At 42.0% G+C, this 23,788-nt stretch overlaps 2 protein-coding genes across 7 annotated transcripts in view; one reads left to right on the top strand and one right to left on the bottom strand.

Moving 5' to 3' along the window:
- The window catches only part of BCAR3 (BCAR3, NSP family adaptor protein), a 280,076-nt gene extending 267,356 nt beyond the window's left edge, over nucleotides 1-12,720 (top strand). For all 4 annotated transcript variants that reach the window (XM_025370948.1, XM_025370939.1, XM_025370957.1 and 1 more), the window contains 5 exons: nucleotides 208-323; nucleotides 4,453-4,624; nucleotides 8,455-8,566; nucleotides 8,813-9,025; nucleotides 12,092-12,720. In XM_025370948.1, the coding sequence (XP_025226733.1) occupies nucleotides 208-323; nucleotides 4,453-4,624; nucleotides 8,455-8,566; nucleotides 8,813-9,025; nucleotides 12,092-12,270 (792 nt within the window). In that variant the 3' untranslated portion in view covers nucleotides 12,271-12,720. The remainder of the gene's footprint in view (nucleotides 1-207; nucleotides 324-4,452; nucleotides 4,625-8,454; nucleotides 8,567-8,812; nucleotides 9,026-12,091) is intronic.
- Nucleotides 12,721-19,875: 7,155 nt separating this feature from the next.
- FNBP1L (formin binding protein 1 like) overlaps nucleotides 19,876-23,788 on the bottom strand; it is a 106,466-nt gene continuing 102,553 nt past the window's right edge. For 2 of the 3 annotated variants that reach the window (XM_025403295.1, XM_025403312.1), the window contains 2 exons: nucleotides 23,418-23,576; nucleotides 19,876-22,127 (listed from right to left, as the gene is read on the bottom strand). In XM_025403295.1, the coding sequence (XP_025259080.1) occupies nucleotides 22,120-22,127; nucleotides 23,418-23,576 (167 nt within the window). In that variant the 3' untranslated portion in view covers nucleotides 19,876-22,119. Of the gene's footprint in view, nucleotides 23,577-23,788 lie in introns of all 3 variants that reach the window. The other variant, XM_025403302.1, reaches the window with a different exon arrangement.

Below are 23,788 nucleotides of genomic sequence, written 5' to 3'. Positions count from 1 at the left end.
CCCCTAAGTTTTATACTCTACTATGTGTATTAAAACACCCTAAACATCATATAAGAACAGCAGTCTCAGTGGTTGCTTATAAAGAAATGCAACACATAAAGTGTGTCCACGCCATCCTAGTACAGTGTGTTTCCTCTCATATGCGGAATTCGTGATCAGGCAAGCCCACTTCCTGATCCAGTGTATTTCCCCTTTGGCTCTTGACAGGTTGCTAGGATACTTGAAGTCTCTGAAGAGATGAGGAGGAACATGGGGGTGAGCTCAGGCCTGGAACTCATTACCTTGCCTCACGGACACCAGCTGCGCCTGGACATAATTGAAAGGTGAGCAGTGCTGTCCTCTGCACTTCCGACCCTCCCAGCTCCTTGCAGGCATCAGAGCAGCAGGTTTTAGAACAGGGACAGGCTCAGCACCAGCCTAGCCCTGGGGTAACAGCGCTTCAGGGCGCATGGCCTACAGCGACTCTTCCCAGAGCCTGAGCCTGAGAATCCTGGGGTTGCACACAGAGACAGCACAACTCAGGAACAAAGAATGTGTTCCTGTCCCTGCTCCTAGAGGCGTGGATGGAGAGAACAGATGGCCTGAAGCCAGTGACTCAATTGGCCTGTGTGAGCAGGAGTCACAGATCCTGCAGCCTGGGGCAGAGCTGGGGCCCCAGCACGGTGGAGTCTCCTGCCCAGCAAGCTGCGCCTTTGTGTCTTTGGGAGTTAAGATTGCTTGAGGAATTAGGAGGAGTTTGTGGGAAAGGCTGGGAAGAGCAGAGTCTAGACAGTGTTTTCTTTGAGGGGTGGACAAATAGGGTCAGAGGTCGGGGATGACGGCACTGGCCCGGGGCCTCTGAGGCATCCCTCCCCTCTTCTCATGAAAAGCCAGGGCCCTGGGTGTCCATTGAAATGGAGTGTTTAGGAATTAGAAAGACACCAACAATGAGGTATGTTTTTAAGAAAAGCACTAGACTAGATATCTGTATTACCACAAAAGCTGGCCTTTTTGACACATTTTTTTAAAGTTGATTTGGGCAGGACTGTCTTGTTAAGTTTTCTGTCTGTCCAGCCCATGTCCTAGTTGCCATGACTGACTGCCCATGGCTTTCCATGAAGTTCCAGATCACAGTGCTGTCCAGACAGCTTTCTGTGGTAACAGACACGTCCTGCACTGACCATTACAGTAGCCACCAGCCACACGTCACTCTCGGGCACCTGCAATGTGACTGATGATTGAAGGATGACTTTTTTAGTTAGAATTTACTGTTCTCAGGGTAAAGAGCCACCTCTGGGGGGGTGGATGTCACTGCGTTGGAGTTTCCTCGGCCGTACAGCAGATAAGATGACTCCCATGCTGCTGCTGTTTTGGTCTCGCAGCCGTGGTACATCCCATAGAAACTACCGAGAACGCTGAATTGCAGCCGTGTGGGAGGACGGAGGTGAAGAAGTGGGGCCGTGCGGACTTTGTTCGGGAATGCCCATTGCTTAGGCCTTTGGGGAATTCTAGATCCCACTTCTGAATTTCCCTGCTCTTCCTAATGAGACTTTTCTAGGTTCCAGCCTCTCTCCGGGTGTCCCCTTTTTCCCTCCGGCCCCAGGGGCCTGGCCTCCCAGCTCCGCTAGCTTCCGTTCTATCAGCAGAGGGGAGCTGTGCCACCACACTTTGCCGTTTCTTCCATGAGACATTTCAGCCTGAAACCCCCCAGCTTCCAGGCCTCATGAATCTGAGCCCTGTTTTCTTAGTGTCAGTCAGGGTGCTGGGACAGGCTGAGGGCGACAGGTTTGTTTGGGGCTTCTCTCTTGGCTGTTTTCTGACTTTCCACTGTATTTCTCTTTTCTCCTGACTGCCTCTTGCCTGGGGTCTTGCTTCTTAGTTTGTTTCTTGTGACCTGTGGGATCTTCTTTTAAGAGCCTGGGGAGTAGTTTTATTAATTACAATGTGTTTATTAAATAAAGGCCAAGGTTATAGAGGTCCTGATGTGTCACATGACATCACCTTCTTGCATTTGAGAATCAAATACTAAACCACCCTTTATTTTTAATTTACCACCTCACCCATTCCAGGCATACTGCTCTGGAAGTGTCCTTCATGTGACATCTGAATGCCTCCTCTTGCCAACCACAGGAGCTTTTGCTGCAGATTTGCCAGCCCGAGTTGTTTTTCCCACAGTCGGTGTATCCAGGAGGTGTCAGGCAAATGTTGGTTGAGTGAATGGATATAACCATTCAGTTAACCATTGACGTAACACTAGAGGGCCATTAAAACATAGGGGGAGAAAACACTGAATAAAGAATCAATGGAATGCAGCATGGGAAGTGAGTTTATAGTTAAAAGCAACATCTAAAATGTTCTGTCAATGTTAATATTTTGCAAATGGATAACAACACTCTTCCAAAAATGTATCAGATAACAGCTGGGCATGGTGACTCATGCCTATAATCCCAGCACTTTGGGAGGCCAACGGAGGTAGATCACTTGAGCCCAGGAATTCGAGACCAGCCAGGCAACATGGCAAAACCCTGTTTCTACAGAAAACACGAAAATTAGCTGGGCATGGTGGCATATGCCTGTGGTCCCAGCTACTTGAGAGGCTGAGGCAGGAGGATCCCTTGAGCTAGGGAGGTCAAGGCTGCAGTGAGCCGTGATCACACCACTGCACTCCAGCCTGGGCAACAGAGCAAAACCCCGTCTCGGAAAAAAACAAATAATAAAAATATATTTTAGGTCTATGTTTGGATCCATTAATTGAGAAAGACAAATCAGGAAAAGGAGATAAATGGAGAAAAGAGGAAAGAGATGGAGACAAAGAGGCAAAATGGACCAAGATACAGAGGGAGAGACATGCACAGAGACAGCGCTAGTAACAACTGCTATTTATTAGGCGCCTGCCAGTGCCAGGCACTTTAGTTATTATTCTTTTTGTTTCAAGATAGTCTCTCTAGTTTCCTAGGCGGGAGTGCCGTGGCCCGATCTCTGCTCACTACAACCTCCGCCTCCTGGGTTCAAGCCATTCTCATTCCTCAGCCACTCGAGTAGCTGCAACTACAGGCATGTGCCACCACGCCTGGCTAATTTTTGTATTTTTAGTAGAGATGGGGTTTCACCCATGTTGCCAAGGCTGGTCTCGGACTCCTGGGCTCAAGCATTCTGCCTGCCTCGGCCTCCCAAAGTGCTGGGATTACAGGCCTGAGACCTGGCTCACTTAAATTATTTTCACTCCCATACACAGTCTCTCTTTCTCACAACCCTTGCTCCCATTTTACAGATGAAGAACCTGAGGGGTGGAGCAGTTAGGTACCAGCCTAAGCTTACACTGCAAGTGAGCCCCATACATGCATATGTGTGCAAACACACTTGGAGGCAGAGCTCATTACCTATTCAACAAACATTAGAGAACTCAGTGATGCTAAGCACTCAGTGAATCCCTGCTGCCCTTTGCTCAAGGACAGCAAGAGACAAACCAACACACCTGGACACACAGAGAGCACAGCGTGGAGTAACATCCCAAGCTCTGAACGTTCAGGACAGAGTGGCCCTGCAGTTCAAATGCATGCGGTATTTTAGTAACTCTAGCTATACATTGGGGCTTTGCCTCCAGCACTTGTACCACAGCCTGGAAGAAACTGAGGCAATTCTGGTCTAAAGCAGTTAACTCCTGGGTCCTGATTTACAGTGGGAAGGAAAGGGGATCACAGTCTATGCTTTTGCAGCGGACTGACCCCATTCATATTAGTCCTGTTGTCATGCGGAGGAAAGATCACCCTGCTTCCTGTTTTGGGTCTCTGAGGTTGACCTGTGTAGTTTAGGATGAGAAAAGGGAGGATTGTTGGGGAAAATGAGATTTTGATTTTATTAGGGTCTGGCCTTACAGGCACATTCCAGCCCATCAATCTTTACCCTCCTCCCCGTTCACTTCCTGGCCTCTGGAGTGGGGCTGGATAACACCATTCTTACCTCCTCTTTCCTGCCTTTGTTCTGATAGCCATGTTATTATCCTGGATCAAGAATGTCCTCTCATTTTCCTGTCTCTTCCATCCCCAAGTCCAGGGGGCCCAGTGGAGGTGGCCCTGGGCTTCCCTGAGGAGAGATTCTCAGAGCGTGTTGGGGGACCTGCTGTCTCCACGGACCTCTCATGGTACAGGGTACTAGCAGCCACGTGCAACTTTTGAACAGCTTTGCCTCAGGAGCTCCCTCTTTGTGCCCCCAGGTCCAGGGTTGAACATGGCCCTGTCCGGGGACATCTTGCTTTCTGACTGAAAGTGTACCCTCTGTGGCCTACTTTGGCCCTCCACAGTCAGCCTGCTAGGGGGCGTTCTCTGTTGAGATTGGCCATCTAAACTGTGCTGCCAGCACATTTTAGAGCAATAGCAGCAAATGGCACAAAAACAGCCCTGCTCTTGGCTGATTTGGTTTGGTTTTCCTAGTCTCATTGGCCCTGAACCTGACCACTGATCTCCTCGCTTTCAGACACAGCACGATGGCCATCGGCATTGCAGTGTACATTCTGGGCTGCACGGGCACTTTGGAGGACCGAGCAGCCACTCTGAGTAAGATCATCCAGGTGGCAGTGGAACTGAAGGATTCCATGGGGGACCTCTATTCCTTCTCAGCTCTCATGAAAGCCCTGGAAATGCCACAGGTACATTTCCGATTACTTTATGTGTACTTAATGTTCTGTAAAGAGATCTGCATGCCATGTTTGGCAAATCAGACTATTTTAGTCAATCTCAAAAGTAAATTGAATCTTAGTGAAAGCTGCTTCATTTAGGGGACAGTGTCCTAAGTGTTTGGGGTCTTTTTTTTTTTTTCTTTTTTGAGACAGAATCTCACTCTGCCACCTAGGCTAGAGTGCAGTGGCTCTATCTCAGCTCACTGCAACCTCCGCCTCCCAGGCTTAAGTGATTCTTATGCCTCAGCCTCAAGTAGCTGGGACTATAGGTATGCACCACCACACCCAGCTAATTTTTGTATTTTTAGTAGAGACAGGGTTTCACCAAGTTGGCCTCGAACACCTGACTTCAAATGATCTGCCCGCCTCAGCCTCCCAAAGTGCTGGAATTACAGGCATGAGCCACTGTGCCTGGACTGGGGTCTATTTTTTTTTTTTTTTTTTGAAATGGAGTCTCACTCTATTGTCCAGGCTGCAGTGCAATGGTGTGATCTTGGCTCATTGCAACCTCTGTCTCCCAGGTTCAAGTGATTCTCCTGCCTCAGCCTCCTGAGTAGCTGGGAAAACAGGCATGGGCTACCATATGTCGCTAATTTTTGTATGTTTAGTAGAGAGAGGGTTTTGCTGTGTTGGCCAGGCTGGTCTCAAACTCCTGACCTCAGGTGATCCACCCACCTCAGCCTCCCAAAGTGCTGGGATTACAGGCGTGAGCCACCACACCCAGTCTCTGGGGTCTATTTTTAAAGTAGTAGATAATTGCTGACAGTCCATGCTTTCTCTTTGATGTACAGTGGCAAGTGTTATCCTCATGAACAGTAGTGATTCATGGAGAACCAATTAGGATGAGACATCTGGCTAAAGTGTGTCATATAAGAAAGAGACTGCCTCCATCTGGGTCGCCAGGTGTGTGGGCAGTTTAGTATAATCCTTGGGAAATGAGACACTGGCAGAGCTTCTATCAGAGAATCCTTAGAATAGTTTAGTTCAGGTCACCTAAAACAGACTGTCCTATTAAAAAGTTCAGATTCCTGGTCCATCTGCCATAGAACTCCCTAATTACCGTTTCTGAAATTGGGCATTTGAATTTATCTGCTGTGCCAGGGGTTTTTTAGGATGAGTGTCAAACATGAATATCGGTATCTGAAATCAAGCAGGCCTCATAGAGGAAAGTCATGCTGCCATCTTTATCGCTTAGGATCGGCACTCCCACTTCTGTTCTCCCAAGCCCTGGGCGCTTGGAGGACTTGAGTATGAGTTTACAATCCAGCCAGCAAAACCTTCTAGTAACACCAAAACCGCTGGTCACTCGGCTTGGCTGTTTCATAGCCACAGGCTATACCGAAATCCTGCCAGGTGCTCATTGAAATTCCATCATTGCCACTGGGAAACAGCCACAATCACATGTCCCGCAAGTCAGATCATGGCAGGAATAGAATTTACTTGCATTAAAGCAAGGTCACCTTAAAAATAAAAGGTTGAACAACTTAGTGCCTTCTTCGGGAATTTTTGGGGGGTCAATTCTAATTATATTTCAGAAGCTTTCAAAATTCTTCAGGTAGCCTGGAATTTTGTAGGATTGGTATTTGAAATAAGCAGTCCATAAGTTCTGCCAGATTTTCATGATATACCTATTTCTACTATAACAGGGGTTATCATTTTTTCATTCAGGTATTTTAATGTGCATTATGTTTATTTCCTGTCATCTAAAACTGCCTAGAATTTTGACAGCAGAGCCAACAGGCCAGGCTGTGGGTAAAGCCTTCCAGCCCAGAGCTTCCCCTGAGACTGGTAAAGGGGATGTTTTGTGGGATCACATGGTTGTCATCCATGACATCAAACTCAGCGGTTAGGGACTTGTCCCCAACCACATTACCATGCTTTGTAGGTGGCTCCCTGCCTTTTAACAGTGTCAGCCTTTCTCTTCTGGAGCACATCAGCAGTGACAGGACACAGTCCTCCGGAGCATTCAATGGCCTAGGAGGAAGTGGCATACCCAGGGAAAGCCCAAAAAAAGAGTCACAGTACTTTGCATGTTACCATCCAACCCAGCCCTTACACAATAGCCACATGTGCCACCTTCTCTTCTCAGCTTCTAGTGCCAAGAGAGTACGTCCAGGAGACGGGCCTAGCCCAGACCCAGAGGCTTCTTTCAGAAAGGCAATGCCTCAGGGAGTGGGTAGGGAGCAGGGGTCTACAGAAGGAAGGGCAGCATGGTGGGCAGCAGGAGGAAGGTCAGCCACAGCCTTTTCTTCACAGCACATCTGCTGGTGCTGAGCCTACTCGCCTTCCTTTTGGATACAGGAGCTCTTCAAGGCCAAGTAAATGAGTCTCAGCTCTACCATATACCGGCTGGGAAGCCTTGGGCAGTTACCTAATCGCTTCTGTTTTCTGATCTGTAAAACGAAGCCAAAATACCTGTCTTAAAGGGCATTGTGAAGATTAAATGAAATTCTTCAAATATTTGACACAAAGTTGGCTCTTATTCCCTAAATACTAATGCCCTGGCCTTGTTTCATGTAGAAAACTTAACACAGCCTTGCTGGTTTTAGGGTATGACTTGGGGACCATTTATCTCAGGACAGTCAGAGTCAGTGGTAATATGCTGCTGCTGACTAAATTGTTCCAGAGGAAAATTAGGCCCTGAGTTACCTGCAGAAGAAAAGAAATGAGTAGCAGGCGTGGTGTCTCATGCCTGTTGTCCCAGCTACTCAGGAGGCTGAGGTGGGAGGATCACTGGGCCTGGGAGGTTGAGGCTACAGTGAGCTGTGATCGCATCACTGCACCCCAGCCTGGGCAACAGAGTGAGACCCTGTCTCAAAGAAAAAAAAGTCATAAAACTCTTTAAGAGACTAGTTAAACTATAGCTATCCATACAGTGGACTATTATGCAGAAATTTAACAAAATAAGGCTGTTCTGTATGTACTTATACTGAATGCTTTTGAGGCAAGGAATAGGTATGGTTTATGTAGTATAATATGCATGTATTTCTTTTTAAAAGGGGTGTGCATATAGACAGGAATTTTGGGGAGGTCAATTCCAGTTTTATTTCAAGAGCTTTCAGAATTCTTCAGGTACAATGGAATTTTCTAGGATCCATATTTAAAATAAGCAACTTATCAATTCTGCCATATTTTCCTGATAATGCTGATTTCTATTATAGCAAGAGTTACAATTTTTCATTCAGGTGCTTTATTTTGCATCGTGTTTATTTCCTTTCATCCAATACTGCCTTGAATTTTGACAGTGGACTGGCCAGCAGGCCAGGTGTATGTGAAGCACACACGCACAGGCCGTTGGAGAGTTTTCATCTCTGGGATGGGCTAACAGCAATGCAGATGGGGAGGATGGGGGATTACTTTTCCTCTCTACCCTGCTTTCAGCCACTTTGACATTTTTACCATGTGTATCTTATCACCTGTTCCAAAATTTAAGCAAAAAGGTAATTTTATTTTATTTATTTTTTTGAGACGGGGTCTCACTCTGTCACCTAGGGTGGAGTGCAGTGGCACGATCTTGGCTCATTGCAACCTTCGCCTCCCGGGTTCAAGCGATTCTCCCGCCTCCACCTCCCGAGTAGCTGGGAATACAGGTACACGCCACCATGCCCAGCTAATTTTTGTGTTTTGAGTAGAGACAGGGTTTCACCATGTTGGCCAGACTGGTCTTGAACTCCTGACCTCAAGTGATCCACTCGCCTCAGCCTCCCAAAGTGCTGGGATTACAGGCATGAGCCACCATGCCCAGCCACAAAAAGGTAATTTTAAAAAGAACGTTTCCCAGAACACTACCTTTCTTCCAGATCACAAGGTTAGAAAAGATGTGGACTGCTCTGCGGCACCAGTACACCCAAACTGCCATTCTCTATGAGAAACAGCTGAAGCCCTTCAGCAAAATCCTGCATGAAGGCAGAGGTGAGCACGTGGGCAAAGCAAGCATGGGGCTACCCTGCTGGGGAGTGGAGTACAAGTACACAGGGCATGTTATGAGGCCCTGAGTTATCTGCAGCACTGTGGATGGCTCATCAGGGCTTTTATCAGATGACAGCATTGCTGGTAGAAGGCTGCAGTTGCTATAACAAGACAAGGGCTGAGTCACCTCATTCTGTGCTTAACTTTGGAAAACATCTGATATGGAAAACTCTACTCCTTATTCTTCAGAGTCCACATGTGTTCTCCCAAATAATGTATCAGTCCCACTGCTGATGCCCCTTGTGACCTTAATGGAGCGCCAGGCTGTCACTTTTGAAGGAACCGACATGTGGGAAAAAAATGACCAGAGCTGTGAAATCATGCTGAACCATTTGGCAACAGCACGATTGATGGCCGAGGCCACGGACAGCTACCGGATGAATGCTGAGAGGATCCTGGCAGGTGAGAGGTGGTTTTTGTAAGCTTTTCCCTAACACTGTATAGTAATTGAAATGAAGGAATGGAAGAGCATGGCTGACTTCACTTAGAAAAAGACTAAAGAGGAAGGATTAAAGAATGGACTTCCATTTCCTATATGGCTGGTTATTACTTCCTCTTAATTCCAGAATGACTCAAGTGCCCTTTTCTCCTTTCTTCTTGAAGTGTTCCTTTTGTTCAATGGTATAGAATAAACAGAGAGAAGGGGTCAAGAAAGAATTGGGGCCGGGCGCGGTGGTTCACGCCTGTAATCCCAGTACTCTGGGAGGCTGAGGCAGGTGGATCACTTGAAGTCAGGAGTTCACGACCAGCTTGGCCCAAATGATGAAACCCTGTCTCTACTAGAAATACAAAAATTAGCTGGGCGTGGTGGTGCATGCCTGTAATCCTAGCTACCCAGGAGGCTGAGGCAGGAGAATCACTTGAACCCAGGAGGTGGAGGTTGCAGTGAGCCGAGATTGCACCACCGCACTCCAGCCTGGGTGCTGGGCAACAGAGCAAGAATTGGCCAACTTGCCTACCACTTATTAATAGTACCTCTAATAGGTGAGATTAGAAAAGGTGATGTGCCAAGATGAGGAGGTGGAGTTTTATTCAGACCTCATTTATCTGCATTCCTGTGAAGTGAGCTCCCCTGCTCTTATCATCAGACACATCCTGGAAAGTGTGGGGCGCTTCTACAATGTGTAAACGTATCTTTCTTATAAGTGCTATGGTGACAGAAAGCAGCCTCCTCAGTCAGCCCGGCCGGCATTTATCACAGATGCGGCATGTGCGCGGCACCACGCTAACTGGAGGTCCTGAGGAATGTAAGCAGGTATCTCAGCATGCAGCGATAAGTGCAGTGTGTACTGTGGGAGCACTTAGGGGAAGGGACTGATTTGGTCAGAGATGCTAGGAAAGAGGAAGCACCTGGTGACAGCTTCCCAGAAGACACTGCATTGATTGTTAAAGGACAAAAGTAGTTACCAGCAAGCAGGCTGGGAATTCCACTCAGACGGCACAACCCAAGCAAAGCCACTGAGAGAGCTTGGTGAAAACTGGGATCCACAAGTACCTGGGTTTAGATTTGCACAAGGTATGACCTAAGGAATGGCCAATTAGGCTACCGAGGGAGGTGCAGCTGGGAAGGGCCTTCCACATAGACCATGGCTGAAGAACAGCCCGTGAAGGGTTTAACCATGGGAGGGTGCAACATGGTCAGATTTCTGTTTTAAAGTAAATTACTCTGGTGTCTGTGTGGAGGAAGGCTGGAGGGCTGAAGGTGTGATGGCAGAAAGACCATTCAGCAAGGAGGGCTTTGCCAAGGCAGTCATCGGGGATGACTATTTTCCATTACTATATAATTTTCAAAAATTCTTCAAGGACCCATAGTTTGAGTCACAAGGTTAAGAACTACGTGGGGGCAGGAGACTCCATTCATTTAATTCTAAAAGGGAGCTGCCTCAGAACCAGAATGTGGGACTCAGTCGTTTGCACCGTCTGCTGTGGTTATAAGTATCACGTACCTGTTTCATTTTCTTCCTCAAAAAGTTCTCCAGGATTGGCTGTATGTTACTCAAACAATAAAAACAAGTCAACAAATATCAGAGTGCCTACTTAGACAAAGCCAATGAATACATTACCATGGATGTTGCATAAGCCAGTACATCAGGCTGTGTTTTTAGAAAAGTGTGCCATAAGCTGTTCTACAGCTCTAAATCACTTTAAAGGTCGCTGATGGAATTTTTCAGTTGATCCTAATGTAGATTTACATAGCAAGTTCCCATTGCTGTAAGTGACAGTGAACCCAGGCAAGGCAGAGGTCTGCTCATCAGCATAGACCAGACCAGGTGAATGGGGAGGGGCTCAAAGCATGTTAACTGAATGAATAGAAGTCACCATCTGGGGGCCGGGCACGGTGGCTCACGCCTGTATTCCCAGCACTTTGGGAGGCCAAGGTGGCCAGATAACCTGAGGTCGGGAGTTCAAGACCAGCCTGACCAACATGGAGAAACCCTGTCTCTACTAAAAATACAAAATTAGCCGGGCATGGTGGAGCATTCCTGTAATCCCAGCTATTCGGGAGGCTGAGAGGCAGGAGAATCATTTGAACCCGGGAGGCAGAGGTTGCAGTGAGCTGAGATCATGCCATTGCACTTCAGCCTGGGCAACAAAACTCTGTCTCAAAAAAAAAAAAAAAAAAAAAAAAAGTTAACATATACTTACCATGTGACCCAATAATTCCTTTCCTAGAGAAACGAAAACACATGTCCACACAAGATTTGTACACAAATGTTCACAATCAGTTACTCATAGCAGCCAGAAAACGGAAACAATCCAAATGTCATCCATTGGTGAATGGATAAACAAAATATGGCATGTCCATAAAACTGAATACTGATCAGTAAAAATGAATTATTCACATGCAACATATGGAATAATCTCAGAAACATCATGCTAAGTGAAAGAAGTCACACATTAAAAAGTCCATAGTGGATGATTCCATTTATCCCAAATTCCTAGAAAAGGCAAAACAGTAGCAACAGAAAGCAGATCAGTGGTTGACTGAGGTCTGCAGTAGGAACAGGAATTGACAGCGAAGAGGTACTAAGGTGATGTAAGTGTTCTAAGACTGGTAGTGATGGTTTGTATAGACTTACCGTCATAAATCAAACTGCACAGCCAAAAATAGGTGAATCATATGACATGTAAACTGTACATCCGTAAAGTTGGTAAAAACAAGTAACAAACTCCTAGGTACCATGAACCCTCCTTCCCACAGCACTACTTCCCACGGTGGTCTGTACACACCAGTTTCACGCTACTGTTTTTAATGAGTTGACCTGTTATTTCTTCTCTGAAGGTGCTCATGTTCTGCAGGGTGGGACTCTGCTCTCCCTTATGCAGAATAGATCCTTTATTTTTCTTTGGGGACATTTTTTAAAGTTCTGAGAGAGAGAAGTAGTTCATTTTGATTCTACTTTAAGCAAGCTTTCAGTCTACTTAGACAGAACTGAAGTAACTTTCTGTTTGTTTTGTTTTGATTAGGTTTTCAACCAGATGAAGAAATGAATGAAATCTGCAAGACTGAATTTCAAATGCGATTGCTATGGGGCAGCAAAGGCGCACAAGTCAATCAGGCAGAGAGATACGAGAAATTCAACCAGATTTTAACTGCCCTCTCACGCAAATTGGAACCTCCTCCTGTAAAGCAGGCAGAGCTTTGATAACTCTCCAGAGAACCTTTAGAATGTCTTTTCAAGTTTCCCCAGCTTCATCTTTGGGAAAGCTTACTATTTGATAAAGTAATAATGTGCAAATCTGACAATATACAAGCTTTTAGTATCCACAGGATATTAAACGTGTAAATTGCACAGAGCACACTTATTTATGAATTGTCTAAAATTACTACTGATTTTTAAATGAATAATTTATTATTAAGATAACTACTGCTAATGTTGATCAGCAAATTTAAGAGCAGACCTAGCTATGTTGGCTGGTTGCTTTCTATTATCATGGTATTTGACCATTTTAGTTTTAATTCCATGTCAGATAAGTGTAAATAGAAGAGTTTAAAAGCCTGAACCATTTCAGAAGGTATCAGTTATATGATATTCTTTAAACAAATACGAAAAATGTAAATACTCATGAATGAAAATATATCTTTTTGTGAAACAGTTGTATCCAGTCTCTTTCATATTAAACAATTCATCTTGGTACAGTAATTCTACCTCTTAGCCACCTCAGGCATGCTCTTCCCTAGGTACCATATCCTGATGGTAAACCAAAATGAATGAAAGTGGTATGAAAAGTTTAATATTCCTGGATTAGGAGACAGAGTGATAGTGACACAAGGTAGAAACAGCTGCACAGGACCTGGGTTCAGACTCAAGCTGTGGTACTTGCTAGCAGGTGTAGTTAGGCCAAGTTTACCTCATTGAATTCCATGTGCAGCACAGCAGCCTGTACAAACTGGGCACCCAGATGTTATGAACAGAACATCTCTTCACATATTTCAGAGTAATCAACTGTTACCTTTTCCTCTAGCTGATAAGTACAACAATGTGTTTCCTAGGTTGGCTTTCTAGGTTTCTCATTAAGCAAGGGGGATACTTTCTACTTTCTTTTCTAGTTTATCAATATCCCTCTCAACTTTCCCTATTGTACAGAATTTGGAATGTAAGACTTTAACATATCCTGTCACTCTGCCACCAACTGTCAAACATTTAATAATCTGTTTTTCCTTCTCTTTTACATAGTATTAGGACCATACCAACTTTTATATTTGTCTTAAACTGACTGTGAAAATTTCTCCACGATGTTAAATAGCCTTTAAAAACTATGATTTATTGGTGACAGAAGTTACACTGTAACTTAACTATCGCCCTGTGATGGTTTTTAAAAATGTGCCACATTTTTTTTAAAGGTGCCATAATATGTTATTTTTTGTTGAAACATACCAAAGCACATTTCTACTTCCGGCAATATGGTGGTTCAGATGCTCTTAGCCCTCTCACCCATAACTAAATCCTGAATACATTTTAATAAACATACCTTTTTGGTGTATGATCAACCTTGATAGAAATCCCCAAGGAACAAACTTCTCCCCCCGCTGCACCTGAAAAAGGTACAGCAAATTTGAATCAACTCCTTATGAGAACTTAGGAGCCGGGACAGACCTAGAGGCAAAGAGTAACGTCAGCTCAATGAATGAGAGTGTCTGTCTTGGGGGAACTTAAAATGCCTCCATTAAGCAGGACTCCTTAAAGGGTCCCTGTTAATGGAATAGAAAACATTCATCTGCCAGCAAAGGGAGGTTGCCAGGAAACATGACTGTCTTCACATACAGCTCCAGGAAGAAAATAATTATAATGACTATAATCTTCAGTGAGGATCTGCAACCACACGCCTGTCCTCATACAGGTCTGGAGTAAAAATTACAAAATCCAAAACCAAGAAATTTATTTACAGTGGTCACCGGTTGGTGGTGCCTACCAGATATGAAAGCTCATAATTCAGCTACAGTAATTAAGGTATCATCAGAAATTTAACATGACAGAGTGATACTGTTGATCAGCAAGGGAAAGGATGACTTTAATTCTTGAACAATTGGTTAAGCAAATGAAAGGGGGAAAATGGTCTCTTACCTCTTGTCATACACAAAAATAAAATTTGGATGAGTTAAGAACCTACATGTGAAAGGCAAAATCGTAATACTTGTATAATAAAATATATTTTACTTTGAATCAAGTATTTCTTAAGTTAGAAAAAGCATTAATTATAAAATAACAATCTGCATTAAAAAGAACTTTCATTCAAAAGACAACACAGAGAACCTGAAAAATCAGAAATATTGGCAACACATAAAATGGACAACAGATTAGTAAGGTAGGCAGCCTCCAAGATGGCCCCCAGTGTTCTCTGCCTCCTGGTGCTCACACTCTGTGTTGTCCCTTCCCACATTATACCAGGCTTTGTGCAACCAAGCACACAGGGCAGAAGTAATGGTATGTTGCATCTGAGATAGGTTATGAGAAGACTGTAGCTTCTGTCTTGAGTCTTGGATCACTCACTCTAGGGAAAGCAAGATGCCACCTTGTGAGTATCCCTATGGAGAGGTCCTCATGGCAAGGAACTGTAGCCTCTGGCCAACAGCCAGCAAGGATAATCTTGGAAGTGGACTCTCCAGCCCCAGTCAAAGCCTTGAGGTGACTACAACCTCAGCCAGCAGTTGGACTGCGACCTCATGAGAAACCCTGAGCCAAAATCAGCCAGCTATGTTACACAGTAAGAGATAACTAACACAATTAGCATCCTTAATACATAAAGAACTTCCATGAATAAATATAAAAAGACAATTGACCCCCCCCCGCCCCCGCCGAAAACAAAAAGGATAAAAACAGGGTTTTTACAAGAAGGGGAAACATAGTAAACATGAAGATGCACAACATCAATAATCAGGGCAACAATTGAAACCTACAATGAAATGCTCTTTTATATCCTTTAACTGACAAAAATTGAAGTCTGACTCCTAAGTGCTGGCCAGGATATGGAACACGAATAACCCTTATACAATGCTTGTAGGAGTGTAAAAATATTACAATAACTTTGGGAGGAAAATGTGGCATTATATTTTAAAACTGAAAATTAAGAAAGTCCTAGCCAGCGCAGTGAGGCAAGAGAAAGAAATAAAAGGCACCCAAGTAGGAAAAAGGGAAGTCCTATTTTCTCTGTGTTGATGATGATTCTGTACCTAGAAAACCCTAACGATTCCACCAAAAGACTCCCAGACCTCATAAATGACTTAAGCAAAGTCTCAAGATGCAAAATCAATGTACAACAATCAGCAGCATTTCTATATACCAGTAACATTCAAGCTGAGAACCAAATCAAGAATATAATCTCATTTACAATAGTCACCAAAAAAAAACCACAAAAAAACAAAAAACCAAAACTAGGACTGCTGAAATACTGCTGAAAGAAATCATAGGTGACACAAACAAATGGAAAATCAATCAGTGTTCATGCACTGGAAGAATGAATATCATTAAAATGTCAATATTGCCCAAAACAATATATAGATTCAACACTATTCCTATCAAATTACAAATGTCACTTTTGACAAAATTAGAAAAAATCATTCTAAAATTCATACGGAACAAAGCAAAAAGAATAAAGTGGAAGGTATCACATTACCTGACTTCAAACTATACCACAAGGCTACAGTAACCAAACCAGCATGGTACTGGTACAAAAATAGACACAATAGACCAATGGAACAGAGTAAGGACCCCTGAAATAAAGCTGCTGCACACCTACAACCAACTGATCTTCAACAAAGTTGACAAAATAAATAATAGAGAAAGTATACCCTATTCAATAAATAGTGCTGGGAAAACTAACCATATGCAGAAGAATGAAGCTGGACACCTACTTCTCATGATACACAAAAATTAAGATGAATTAAAGACTTAACTGAAAGACCTCAAGCTATAAAAAGCCTAGAAGAAAACCTAGAAAATACTCTTCTAAATATTGGCCTAGGCAAAGAATTTATGACTACATCCTCTAAAGCAAATGCAACAAGAACAAAAGTTGACAACTGAGACCCAACTAAACCAAAGAGCTTCTGCATAGCAAAAGAAACTATCAACAGATTAAACAGACAACCTACAGAATGGGAGCAAATATTTGCACACTACACATCTGACCAAGGACTAATATCCAGAATCTGTAAGGAACTTAAATCAGCAAGAAAATAACTACATTAAAAAGTGGGCACTGGACATGAACAGACACTTCTCAGAAGACACACGAGCAGCCAACAAACATGAAAAACTTCTATCATTAGTCAGCAGAGAGATGCAAATGAAAACCACAATATCAGCTCACACCAGTCAGAATGGCTACTGAAAAGTGAAAAAAAAAAAAAAAGATGTTGGCAAGGTTGTGAAAAAAAGAGAATGCTTATACACTGTTGGTGGAAATGCAAATTAGTTCAGCCCCTGTGGAAAGCAGTTTGGAGATTTCTCAAAGAACTGAAACTAGAATTATACCATTTGACCCAGCAATTGCACTACTGGGTATATACCCAAAGGAAAAGAAATCATTCTACCAAAAAGACATCTGCACTCGTGTATTTATCACAGCACTATTCACAACAGCAAAGACATACAATCAACCCAGGTGCCCATTAGTGGTTGACTGGATAAAGAAAATGTGGTGGGCAGGCACGGTGGCTCATGCCTGTAATCCCAGCACTTTGGGAGGCCGAGGCGGGTGGCCTGAGGTCAGGAGTTTGAAACCAGCCTGGCCAACATGGTGAAACCCTGTCTCTACTAAAAATACAAAAATCAGCTGGGTGTGATGGCGGGCACCTGTAATCCCAGCTACTCAGGAGGCGGAGGCAGGAGAATCACGTGAACCCGGGAGGCGGAGGTTGCAGTGAGCCGAGATTATGCCATTGCACTCCAGCTGGGTGACAAAAAAAATGTGATACATACACACCATGGACTACTACACAACCATGGAAAAGAATGAAATATTATTTGCAATAACATGGATGCAGCTGGAGGCCATTATCCTAAGCGAATTAATGCAGAAACAGAAAACCAAATACTACTGCATGTCCTCACTTTTAAGTGGGAGCAAAACATTAGATAAACATGTACATAAAGATGGAAGCAACAGACACTGGGGATCCAAAAAGCAGGGAGCAAGAGAGGGGAGAAAGGCTTGAAAAAATACCTATTGGTTACTATGTTCACTATTTGAGCAAAAGGATCATTAGAAGTCCAAAGCTGAGCAGCACACAATAAATCCACATAATAAGCCTGAACATGTGCCCCTTGAATCTAAAATTGTAATGAAAACTATAACGATGACCTGGCAATTCTACTCCTCGGTACAGATTTTAGAGAAACTCTTAAATCAGTAAACATGTACATAGATATACATAAGCAGTATATTTTTACTAGCAAAACTAATAGCCCAAATGTCCATCAACAAGAGGATGGATAAATTGTGTATACTTTTATAATGGAATACTATACACAATAAAATTATGCATAAACAAGGATAAATCTTAGAAATGATGTTGAGTGAAAAAGCCAAGTCTCAAGATACAATTGAATATTTAAAATATTTGATAAATGGGATATTAAATTCATAAATATATAAATCAGTGTACAAATCATTTTATTCTTTAAACTACATAAAACTTTATCAAGTGATAGAAGTAGCACTAACCATTTATCAATCACTAATAATTTTCAAGTTGTTTAAACAAATGGGTTGGTATAATGTTTGATATGGCTGTCACCAGGTAAATGACGCCTCTGTGATTTGACACAAGGAACTGCAAACTCTTCCAGTGACTTCCCCCATTCAACTGATCGCTATCATTAGTTTACTATCCACTGTCTGGCACCTGAAGAGAGAGGACAGGCAACAGATCGCCATCTCACTTCCTACCCTCATCTCACCTCCTACATCAGCACAGCACCACCTGGGTGCTGGCTATATGCCAAGAGCCAGTGGCAGGAGCTCTCAGCCATAGAAGAGAATGGAGAAAAGGGTGAGAGGGCGTAAGATGGTTGGGGATTGCTGATCTTGCTTTGCCAGAATTGGAAGCTTGTAGTTTTTATCTGTCTCACTCCACACTCAGACAGTGCTTCCACTGCACCCACCTGGTAATATTCTATTTGTTAAACTGGGTGATACATTTATCTTATAATGGTTCATAACATACATATACATATAAACTCCTCAGGGTGGAGATTCTGGGTTTACCAAATCAGGTCATCAAATGCTCCCATTCTCCCTAACAGTGCTGTTACAGCTCACAAAAAACAAGTGAGAAATCTTGTCAAACTGAAATTGTGTTGAAAGCAAGACACGAATTGTGTCTTAGAATTCCCCCATTTGTATCAAAAGAAAGAAATGAGGCTATTTTGAAATGGCTTATTCTTAGGAACCTTAGTCAGTTGCCCAATACACTGTCCCCTAAAAGCTAACATTATCTAATACTTTCAAGGGTGGTTGTCCAACTTCTCTCAGAATTTACTCTTCAAAATGTATGTTTGCCAATTCCCCAATCTTTTGGTGCCTCTTATGTTTTCTGTAGTTTCCCTAATTCCTGACAGTGACTATCCTCAGGAATACATTGATCCTAGGTATAGGAACTCATAGAAATAAGTTCATTGTTTCTTAAGCATTTTTTTAAACCTAAGCTAATACAAGTTGAGAATCCCAAATTCTAAACTCCAAAATCTGAAACTTTCTGAGCACTGACATGATGCTCAAAGGAAATGCTGACTGGAAAATTCTGGATTTGGGGATTAAGGATGCTCAACTGGTAAGTATTTAATGCAAATATTAAAAAATAAAAAAGAAAACAACAACAACAACACCACTTCTGGTCCCAAGTATTTCAGATAATACTTACAATCTGTTCGTTCTTCAAAATAAAATCCCTTTCAATGAGCCTGGAGAACCTTTTCATTTGTTGTTATTGTTATAAGGACGTTATCTTCCCCTCACAAATAGGATGTGATTTCCCTGATCTTAGTTTCGATAATAAAAGCCTTTTTCATTGTTTTGCGCTCCCCACCCCAAATGTCTGTCCATCTGAAGTTTTAACAATTGACACTATTTTCCTACTATTTTGTTTTGTGTGTTCCTACTTCCAAACTTGGGACTGATCTCTAAATTTTCATCTCTACAATCACAGCCTCTCATTGTTCAGCATCTACCCTGAATTTTATTCCCTTTTCTGAGTTTCTAAAAGTTTGCAGTCATAGTTTCATATTTCCATTTTTTAAAAGGTGAATCTTCTGAAATTAGACTTTCTGAAGTTACAGATAATGTGTCACTAATTATGGCAAATGTTCTTCCCATGCTTTGAAATGCCAGGAAGACTTGGGTGTTGTAACTGATCAGGAATCAAGCCAGAGCACAGGAAATGCTGTCCAGCGTGTAGTGGCTAGACTGGGCTATGAGGTACAAGGAAAGTTCTTATGGACGCAGTGGATAGATGGTGTAAAAGGAAAGTCTATGCAACACAGCTACTGGAGAAGAAAGATAAATCCAAATTATTGCAAGCAATTTAAATTCACTCTATAGAGACAGTGAACTTTTTTTTCCCCTTTAGGAAAGCTTAGAGAAACCAAAATTAGAATAAAATTTCCAAAACTGCTTTGCAAGAAAAAAAACAGTTGTCCCACTTACGGAATTTGTCATCTACTCTGTATTACCTGAGACTTGGCACATTCAAGAACAAAATCATCACATCTCTGGTTCACAGAGCAATGAAAGATCACACACTAAACACCTTAACAGGCCATGAAAAGATTGTTTTATTCCATGAAAATATTCTCAACAGAGAACACTATCTTTAAATGAAGGATTTACCATTAAGAAATCAACATGTGCACAAAGAGAGTAAAAATTACCAAAAAATTAAAGATTTTTTGGGACAATTCACATGTTCAAAATTTAAGAATGATTTAAACTGTGCAAGTACAAATGTCTTTCCTATTATAATAACCCATATACAGGTTGCACTATTCCACGTCAAGGAACTTGCCTCCTACGGAAGCAAATCCTGCTTTTAGAAAAACAAACAGTAGCTTGAAAAGAACAGTTAGTCCTTACAAGATAGTCTTAAACTTTGCCCTCTGTGGCTGTTAGCCAAAAAACCATAAGCACTTCAGGCTTTGTACAGAAGACAAACACAGCCAGATCACATTTCCTCCTCATTGCTAACCTTTAAAATAAAAATAGCACTAGATTTTAAAACTACTTCACGTAGTCTGTCAGTACTGAATAATGTCACATTATATAAATAACCCTGTAACGAGATTCAATATCTAAACTTTATAGTTTACTAGCTGCAAAGGTAATACACTATATGTCAGCTGTGTAACAGTGGTGACTTGATCTTATGAAGGCAGTAACTTTCACACAATTGTCATTTAGCTTTAGTATAACTGGTAGTATGATTCAAATAACACTGGGAAAAAGTTATTAAAGCAGTCACACAGCTTCTAAAATATTGCTTAAAATTCAATAATACACAAACCATTTCACGTTCTTTCTCCCCTCAAAACAGTAAAGAATCAAATTAATGAAGATTCAGTGGTACAAATAACCCCCCACCTGCCCCATCTCCCTATTACAACACCACTAAGAAATTAGTTAAGATACAAGTCATTAACAGAATCACAAATGCGAGGCAGGACACCATGAGCAACAGGAGCACTAACAACAATCCTATTTACAAGTATAAACATACAGAAATTCCATTTTACAAGTAAAAGTGCACATAGATCATTACAAAGTTTCACTAAATTTTATCAGGTTCAAACAAAAGCATCACGTGGAAACAGACTATCATTGTAATTATCAAACATGATCGTCATAACCCCAAATAAAAAGACAATTGGGGGAGGTCCATAAAACTTCTCATAAAAACACTGAGGAAAGTAAAATGGACTTGGACATGTCTTTAGTTTGATGCATAAATTTGAAGATGCACCATTGTATATGGTAGAGCTCTAATAGCCACCTACCGAGGCTACATCGGTAGCTGCAGCAGTGCTGCAGAGTTAAAGGAGGTCGCACTGAGCTGACACATAAAGCCCTTTGTGGGACACTATAGTGGTAGTGTTGGCAATCAACAGATTTAGGCACTCTAGTTTAAGGCAGCATTTGAATGGAAGCAGCTGACTTTTGACAACAGTCCTTTGTCTTGAGGTGGTGAGTATCTTCTGTGTTTATTATGCCAGGATTTCAGTGCTGACTATAGATTCTTCCCAGACTGAGGTGCTGAAGATGTATCACGTTTCAAAGAGTTCTTTCAACTGGGCTGTAGGCTACAGCAGAGATATTTTCTTTTTCTTATCATAAATACTTCAGGTTCACAGGCTACTTCTTCGTAATGCCAAAACTGGAATGTTTGCAGTGGGGAAGTTATAGCAGTGTGCACAAATACTAGGATGGAAACATTAGTGCTGGAGATGTTTGACAAAGTGATTTGCACTACAAATGTAAAACAAAACAAAGGCTTTGACAAGAACAAGGGAATCTAAAGACATGCCTGAAAAATCTAGCTCAGTCACTCTAGACATGCAACAGGATGTTAAGCAAGCACGGAGGTGGCACAGGCAGACACTGACAGATGGCAAGGATCTGACAGATAGTGGGTCTAAAAGCCAATTAAAACAGAGCTGGGAGGGAGACAATCCTGTTGGGACGCTAATGTAAGACACATTTTTTGACAGCTCTGCATTCTTTATTGATTAGACAGCAATAAAATAAATAGAAAAATGGTACACTATTGTTGGCTTTTTCTTTTGTGGGAATAACTGTGAACTAGGAACATAAGGGTTGGTATGATTTTTAAAAACAATGTATGGAAATGCTAATGAAGTTAGTAAAAAATAATCATGTCTACATGCACTCATGCAACTTGCTTCTCTCACTCTCTTTGAGCCTGACAACTCTAATACCCTCCCCCCAAAAGCAGCTGCATGTAACCTCCTTCAACATCTCGCCCATTTCCTCAGAAACCCTCTTCAGGAACCTGCAGTCCAGGAGGAAAAAGAAAAGAACAATTACTGAAGACCTTTGGTAAAACCAAAAGGGGTGTTCAGTTTAAAGTGCCTGTCCCAAATGTCTCTAATTATTTTACAGTCAGCTACTGAAAATACCAGGAGAATTTAAAACATAGGCAAAATTAAAAACCAATCTTACTGCTTCTTCACTTTACTTCCCCACACCACTGACTCAGGGTGTGATCACATAACCAGCACTGCACAGTCCTTGACTGCACAGTGTTTCCAACAATGCTTGCTGAAATTAACTGGAAAAATTTATCTATCGTAATAACTAACGATTCAGCTAAAATAACAAAATGCCCTAAAGGGTGGTATACGTATCTTCCTTTAACCCAGATAGTCAAAAAGTTTCTCCTTTAAAATAAAATCTGTCAAAACTTCCCCTCCATTCAACATTTCCTCTCAAATGTGTATTTTTCTATATAACTATGTATTTTCCTGTGTAACTGCTAAATGCTAAATAATCACTAAAGTGGTATTTCCCAATAGATATTTTCAAGATCAAACATACAAAGTATGAGATTAGTTTGGAAGGAAGCCTGTAAATTATTGAAAATTACCAGTTAACCTCAAAATATTTTGAGGTCTCAAACAAAATCTCTTTTATTCACCTAAGAGCTAGACCAGGAGATTTATTTTGCAACTCTCTTTAAATCTATTTAAATAGATTATGTGCTACGTGTTTATTTTCTTCCTTTAGGAAACCAAAGTTAAGAAAAGGGAAGAAAATGAAAATGATTTTATTATTTTATCAAATTTCCAACTACTATTTTTCTTCTTGAAAACTGTAGCTACAAACTCAAACTCCTAGAAGAAACCACTCTTTGGGGAGTCGGCTTTCCATGGCATTTCAGAGCAGTTTCACTTATTCAAATTCACTATAGTCACTGTGTTTTCTGAAGTAAAGGGGGCAGAGAGCATTACTATCCATGAATTCCTGCCCAATAAATCAAATTCTATTTGTAAGGCAGAAAAACACAAATCCTTCACACAGACTTAAGCAGGACATAAAGCAAAAGGCATCAATTAAGCTTCACACCAACATTACTCAAACAGTAAAGTGCCACAAAATGTTTCTTGTGGTAATATTCACAAGATCAAGCCTACACTCAGCTCACATAGTGAACAATTAATCTTGGATGCCCTTTAAGTTCTATTTTTTTCAATCTATTGAATGTGTTTTCATTTTATGTTACTCTTTCTATGTCACACACGGCACAAAGGTGCCTGGTTACTTTAGATATAAGTTACTGCACCTTTACTGTTTTTCTCTAGAGTTACATCTATGTATGACGTGGGAACGTAGCCTTCTTCACCGTTCTGTCTCCGAGCTCTTGTCCATCCGTCACCTTTGTCCTCCTCTATAATGTAGAGAACTTCACCTTCTTTCATTGCTAGAGTACCTTCATTATGTCCTAGATGAGAGTTTTCACAAGCGTAATTTAAGAAATGTGATATATTTTTTTAAAGTTACAAATACAACACACAAAATACAATGAAACCCTATTAGATTTCAATGTATCTGGAACTACTGACTCTCATTAGCAACATCTCTATTATGTTTTGTGGTTTACCCAGCACTTTCATATTCATTCTCCCATTTGAGCTGCATAATAAGCCTGCAGGG

This window comes from Theropithecus gelada, chromosome 1 (assembly GCF_003255815.1).
Source record: "Theropithecus gelada isolate Dixy chromosome 1, Tgel_1.0, whole genome shotgun sequence".
Classification (NCBI taxonomy): Eukaryota; Metazoa; Chordata; class Mammalia; order Primates; family Cercopithecidae; genus Theropithecus; species Theropithecus gelada.
The sequence above is the reverse complement of the archived record's forward strand: the minus strand, read 5'-3'. Positions and strand labels throughout refer to the sequence as shown.